We start from the raw sequence: 6987 nt of genomic DNA on the forward strand, positions 1-6987 counted from the left end.
CTCAGACCTCCTGACCGGGAACGGACCCGACCTGACCACCACAATGCTCTGCTAACTGTCCCCAGGTCAGCAGGTTTCTAGAGCTGCTGTTCCATGAACTCAGGCTTRGTGATTATTCAGCTCCAACGCTGCATTTTTAAGGCTTTTGTTGTATATTCATTRCGCCTTTGTTTTTGCTGTAGTCTTGTAAACCTCATTGTGACCTAAACCACTCAGCGCTTCTTGTAAAACACTTTATAACATCATTAAGAAGTTTTTGCAAGCAACTGAACAACTATGTTTGGTGTTTAAAGGACTGCAAGCAGAGATAAAATGCTCTTTATTCACCCCAAAATGTGAAGAAGTAGTTACTTTTGGGAAGACTGTAGTGCCTCACAAAGGTTTATGCCATTAACGTTTATTTTATTGGTAATTTTTTTCTGAGACATAAACGCATAATTGTAAAGAAAATATCTGAAAAGACCCGCACTCCTTATTGCACAGAATAAATGTAGTGCAAACGGAGCGAATGAGAAAGTAAAGGTAAAAGGAACCGCCTTCTCGGGAGTTTAAAGGGATCCACAAACTTCATCCAAAGTGCCGAAATCAAMTTTTATTGACCAACTAGTGATGACTTTTGCGTCATTTTGTCCGTAGAGTCATCCACCTGCCGAACTCGGCACCAGACCAGTGTTGTGTGATTGGTCAGAAGTTTGTTTATTTACTTTAAGTTTATTTGTATAGCATATTTGTCAAGTGCTGTAATTACACATCAGATTGTTGATTATTGTTTCATTCATGATGTTTCAAAAGTCACATGAAACATCATGAATGCAAGAAACGAGTATCTAATGCACAATTCTTCACTAAATCACAGCCATATTAATAAACTGGTGAAGGATTAACAACTCTTGCACATGCAGAAACCATGTGACTGCATGTCGACTGTCCAGATGAAGTATGTAAGAACGTTGGGGGAATGTTCAGAAATAAGGGAAACAGAGCAGGAGGATATGCAGAGGAACGTACCGGTCAGTCACAGTGAAGAAATCTATTGTCCTCATCTCAAAGCTCCGGGTAGCGACTGAAAGAACAAGGTCAAGAGACCAAAGTGAGTTTCTGGGTTCTGGGTTCTGGGTTCTGGGTTGAGTTTAGGACGCCCCCCAGTGGGAGGGAGACCCAGAGGGAGACCAGGACAGACTTGGCTGGCTTGGGAACGCCTTGGGATTCCCCCGGAGGATCTGGCCCAAGCGGCTGGAGGTCGCTGCCTCCTCRATTAAGTGAAAGATAATGGAGCCAAATGGAGGGAAATTTTGAAAAAAAACAACAAAAAAATAACTTTAGMAGACTTTAAACAGTGGTGGAGGTTCACCYTCCAGCGGGACAAGGAGCCTGGACCCACAGCCAGAGCCACAAAGGAATGGCTCGGATCAAATTAGTGCCTCGTGTTGGAACGGCCCAATCGAAGTCGCTAATTAAATTGAGAGTCTGTTGCAAGAGCAGAAAATTGCTTTTCATAGACATTTTCCATTCATCCTGACTGACCTCAAGCTATTTTGCAAAGATCTGTATTCTATAGAAGTCCAGAGCTGTGAAAAACAAACCCCGGAAGAGTGGGAGCTCTCATTGGAGCCAAAGTGAGTCGCTGCTCTCAGCACCATTCAGATTTTGAATAATTAGGTGACTTTTAAGGACAATGGACTGGATGACTGGATTATTTAGAGGCATCAAAGCAACAAAGGCGTTGAATATAAATGCACACAATCGTTCATTTTATGGAAAATATTTTTTTAAATAATATTTTTCTTGCACCACTGACATTTGCAGTACAAAGAAASAAATGAACGTTTCAGCAATCAGATGTAGAACTTTAATAAATCATCTCCAAAACATCACCTGATGGGAAGATTTCTTTTTTTTATGACATCTGCCTTTACAGATTTGTGCTCTTTAGCTCTCGTCTGTTTTTGTGCATCGGCTCAGAGAACAAACCCGAAACTTTGCTGTGATTTGCTCTCACACAAATTGTCTTCTGTATGACAATTTGTGCCGCAGAGTTTTCCTCGCTCACTTCCACCTGAGAGGGAGATAAAGGGTTGATTGAAGACTCCTCAGCCCATTTGATAAGGCCTAAATCAAAGTTCTGCTCAGGGCGCGTTCGCCTGAGCCGCACGTCGAAGAGACGTCAACACCGACGACAATCTCATCTCCAGCAGCAAAAAGCTGAGCCAGGGACAGTTTGGAGCACATTTGAAAAGCTTTTGAGGCTGCTTAAGTTGAGCGTTTGTGTTGCTGAATCAATAAGGACTTGTTGCCGTGTCACAGTGCGGTTAAAAACACTCAGGAAGTGAGCCGAGTGCCGCTCTGTCTGTTTTGGAGTGCAGAACAGTTTGAGGCTCGTAAAGCTCTTGAATGAGGGGAAAATGTCAAAATGTTGCACTAATTTGCAGCAACATTTTAACAAGCGTGACTCGTCCTGTGGGGAAATCCCTGACATTTAGATGTGCCGGGGCTGCTCACCCGTCAAGATGCATAATTGACTCTTTCTCCTGAATTTATTACGTTCTGGAGGAAAATTAGTTYCTGAAATCAATCCATTGTATGCTGCTTATGGAGATGATGCTGTACATAAATCACCTGCTCTGTCTGCTTATCGATTCACTTGGAAAGTCCCTTTGTTTGTTAATTGTTAAATCTTTTGTGCACTTCTGTCATTTGCCAACTCTTAAGATCTCAGGGTCACTTTCATTTAACATCTACAGGCCAATTTCATCAAATTTTCACAAAAATGAAGAGTTTGTATGTTTTCCAGCACAATGCAGACAAAACAGATGCTATTGTTTTTCTTTGTGACAAAGACATGAACAACACATTACAGCCATCCTTTTCTTAAAAAGCTGTTTTATGTTAGATGTAAAGAGAAACATGAGGTTTCATGTTCGTCTCGACTGTTTACAGGTAAAAGTTGACAARAAATTGATCTTTTCAAAGGAAAAATCATGAGATTTCACMAGAAAGGCAGGTGTATTTTCTTTTTACTTAATTATCTTTGTTTTATAATAAAAATTTATTTGAAAATCTGATACATGTGAAGTTTATTAATACATTCTGGCACAACCGGCCCTTTAAGARCATTCAGATTATGTGAAGTTTACGTTTTGGACGTTTTTGTACTTCCATTCGCGTCTCTATTGCTTCTAAAAACAGCCAAAGCACTTCAAGAAAACCCCAACCAAACCARCTGGTTTTTGGCATTAAGATTTTTGGTGTCTGGAAAAATGACCCRTTTCAAAAACTTCCTAAATGTAGCATCACATATCAGCCGGCTCTGCCCCTCACCAAGTAACTCCAGGAAAACCAAATAGAGCTCTGGTTTTACCGCTGTACAATGGCTGCCGGAAAAAAAAGACAATTTGTTATGCAGGAGGCTCCACTTCTGCTTTTCAAAGACGCACAGTTGCATAATTGTGCATCTGTTTGCAGCCATTTTTACCTGCGAGGKGGAGAGGGGGAACAGCAGCAGCTTATTTAGATTTAAAGTGACAAGATCGAAGTAGGCAGAACAGAGTAGATTAAAATCTCATCATCTTAGAATGATTTAGTATAAAAGTTGATTGATTGATTGATTGATTGATATAAAAGATGTTGTGCATCAACAGCCCATCTGTTGAAGGAATACTTTCTCTCGCACTCTGCAGCATTTAAACCATCCAGTTCTGGTTATTCAGTTCGAACCGCCACTGCCCTGCTGCCTGGCAGTGTGAATATTCGATCTGTCGTCGCCTTCAGAGCCTGATTGTTGTCTTACCAGCTACTTGCTGATCGTCTTTTTGCCCGTTGCCCCCTGCGCCGGTCCACTGTTTTGTTCCTGACATATTCTGAGGTCACATTTTGACCTTTGGTCCTCCCTTCGGTGGAGGAAAGGGAGAAAATAGATTTTGCAGACAGGCGKGCTTTGTGTAGACAATGAGTTGAGGTCAGGATTTTCTGCAGCTGACTGATTGATTTTGCCACCAAACCCAAACTCTCTCCAAATTGTAGCGGATCAAATAATTATTCCCCCAGTGTGTTTCACTATATCTGTTGCGTTTAGCTGCTATTCTTTCCAAAACATTCAATAGGTCTGGCCCGGTGACGATACGCGTCTCGTTATAAAACTGTTATGGGCGAAAAATTAATTGAGCGACATGATTAAAAATGAGAGAAAGAAGGTCAGAGCAGGTGTGGGATTGTTAAGAGTGAGTGAGGGAACGTTGATGGAAGCTTTGTCAGTAAAAACAGAAAATACTTTCTCTCTCAATGACACTTTCACTTTTTATGCCTCTTGCACTTTTCACATATTTTCACGTGGCAGTTTTAATGGATTTTTATGAGGTTTTTATGTGACAAACAGAAACTGGATGAAATGACTCAAATGCATATTCAGACCACTTTAACCTAAAACAACTTGAGCATGTTTAAAATACAGTAGAGGAATTAGCTAAGATGTGGTACAATCATCTGTTCAAACAAAATATCAGAAAATAATGTCCAGTAATCATTGCTGACATTTTGTCACAGAAACGAACATATCATAYGTCTAAATTATTTAGTGTATCTTAAAGTCAGAAATGTTCTACCGCAGATTTTTATGTTGCCATCTAAACTCCAAATTKCATCAATTCACAAATCCTCAAAATTCACACAAAATCAACAGATCCCCACATTTTATTCTGTCTTTTAGTGCAAATCTTTCTCAAAATTGACCAAAATCAGCTTTACTTGATGMCAAGTCTGTGACAGACACAGAGATGAATTATCTCTGTGTACATTTAACATCACACATTAGTGCAAATATCGTAAAAATACTTTACAAATATTCCTAAATTAGCACCACAAAATCTGACTTTGAAAAAAAAAAACACTTATTGAATGCTGAAACAAACAGCTAGTTAATGCTATTTTAACAGTTTAATTGGTTTTATTAATACATTCTGGCACAACCGGCCCTATAAGAGCATTCAGATTTTCGAWATGACCCAAAATGAAATGGAGTTTGACACCACTGTCCTGCCATATTTGTGGCTGTTTCAATTCGTGCTTTTATTTTGAAGTACTCCATTAGAAACTGTTGGTGGAAACAACAAAATGTGAAGTGAAAGGACGTCCTCAATTTTKCAGGAACGTTTTTATGCTCACTTGAGGTGGTTTTTGGCTTTCTGGATAAAGAGTTAATTACCTCACAAGGAGATGTCCATTCTAGTTTGCAAACTCTACATCTTGTTTGCTGCAGCCATACGAAGCCATTTGCATTTTCTTATTTAAATTTGTTGATGTTTTTTCTGCAACATTTCAAAGATTTCGCTCAAAATTTGCATGACAATTAGGTGGAAACATTGTTTTTTGGCTCATTAGCACCAAAAGTTTAATCAAACTACAGTTGGAAGTTCTGAGGAAGTGATAATAAAACAAAAAAAAAAATTCATTTTCACTTTGGAAACTTGTAAAGTCATGAATACATTTCCAACTCCTTGATTTTGACGTTTTGTTTTGTGCTGGTCGGACCGGTAAATCCTGCAGGCGATGCGTTTGGAGACGCTGGCCGGGTTTTACTGAACCAGTGGCGTTTCAGATTCCAGCTGTTCTAAACAGACACGACGTCGTGTAATTGAAATTTAATCTACAGATTTCTCTTACATCCTGCCTGCGTGTCGAACCACATGGGATTTTATCAACCACTTAATTGCTTATCCCTATTTGCGTTGCTGGCGCCGTCACAGGCCCACCATGCTGCCATCAAATCACCTGGAACTGCAATTAATTTCCCGTCGTTCCCACCAGCTGCGCGGCGTTAACGGCGTCCTGTTCTTTCTTTCTTTCTTTCCTTCCTTCCTGTTCTCTGCAGAACGAGTACACGTGTCCACGCCCCCTACCTGGCGCCTGGCTGGGAGACGTGCCTACAATCCATTAACTCTCAGAGAAAGAAGGACTGTTTGAGATGATGCAACAAATGAAAGCCCGGCCCGCCAGGATTCCTCTCTCATCGCTCAGATCGGAGGAGACGCTTCAAGTGTCCTCCATGCAAACGGATTCAAGGCAACAATCGATCCAGGAGGAAGAGAGGAGACAACGTGGCGGCTTCTCTCTTTTTTCTTAAGGTTTTGTAACATCTTTTTTTTTTTATTTTAATTATTATTATTATTTGGTCTTTGGCATTTCTCATGATGCTCACTTCACAAACACGCACCGATGGTTGAGGATTCCTGTTGTGCGAACTAATGAGAGCCAAGGGATGGAAACAATAAAGATGGCCGCCCACTGCAGGGCCCCTGATGGCTTATTGTCTCCACAAGGACAACATGGCGTCGTACAGAAAGGACGAGCTGTTCCTACCACACAGGGGTGTGTAATTTAAAATGGGTTTCCATGTTTCCAACTCCTGTGAAGCGTCATTATATAATCTTTCAGTACATTTTTTTTTTAAAAAAGAAAGAAAAACTAATCATGAGCTGCGACGGTTCCTCAGAAAGTATGAAAAGAGGAATCAGCTTTGGTTGTTTTGAAGCGTTTTGTTTTGTTCGGAGAGTTTTCTAAATTCTTTCCAAATGAAATGAAATTTCAAGGATAACTTTTAATAAGGGAGACAAAAAACAACAGAAATGAGGACAAATGCTCCAATCAAGGACAAATTGTGATTTCCAGAAGTTCTGCTGTTGTTAATGTTGTGTTTTCTTTTCTTTAATTTTATTTTTTAAGAGAAAAAAAGCGTGTTTGAGCAACAGATACCAAAGAGCCAAATGAATCCTTCTTTACTTTTGGCTCACCTTAACATACAGACGCATCTCAGAACATTTCTGTATCAAACAGAAAGTTCATTTACTTCAGTGAAACTGGAGCATTGGCTTCAGAAAGTCGTTTATTTCTGTTCGTTGTGATGATTATTACAGAAAACACCAAATCTAAACGAAACACAAAGTTTCCCAGAAAGTTAAAATGTTACACAAGCACTTTAAAATAGAAATGCTATGG

General features: G+C 39.9%; 1 protein-coding gene across 2 annotated transcripts in view; it reads left to right on the top strand.

The window, feature by feature from the left end:
- LOC103473979 (leucine-rich repeat transmembrane neuronal protein 4-like) overlaps positions 1-6609 on the top strand; it is a 77676-nt gene extending 71067 nt beyond the window's left edge. The window contains exon 3 of one of the 2 annotated variants that reach the window (XR_535098.2): positions 5864-5946. Coding sequence is in view for 1 of the 2 variants with exons in the window: in XM_008424675.2 (XP_008422897.1) it covers positions 5864-5929 (66 nt within the window). In the remaining variant the exon portion in view is untranslated. Of the gene's footprint in view, positions 1-5863 lie in introns of both variants that reach the window. The other variant, XM_008424675.2, reaches the window with a different exon arrangement.
- The last annotated feature ends 378 nt before the right edge of the window (positions 6610-6987 follow it).

Source organism: Poecilia reticulata, linkage group LG12, assembly GCF_000633615.1.
Source record: "Poecilia reticulata strain Guanapo linkage group LG12, Guppy_female_1.0+MT, whole genome shotgun sequence".
NCBI classification, from domain to species: domain Eukaryota; kingdom Metazoa; phylum Chordata; class Actinopteri; order Cyprinodontiformes; family Poeciliidae; genus Poecilia; species Poecilia reticulata.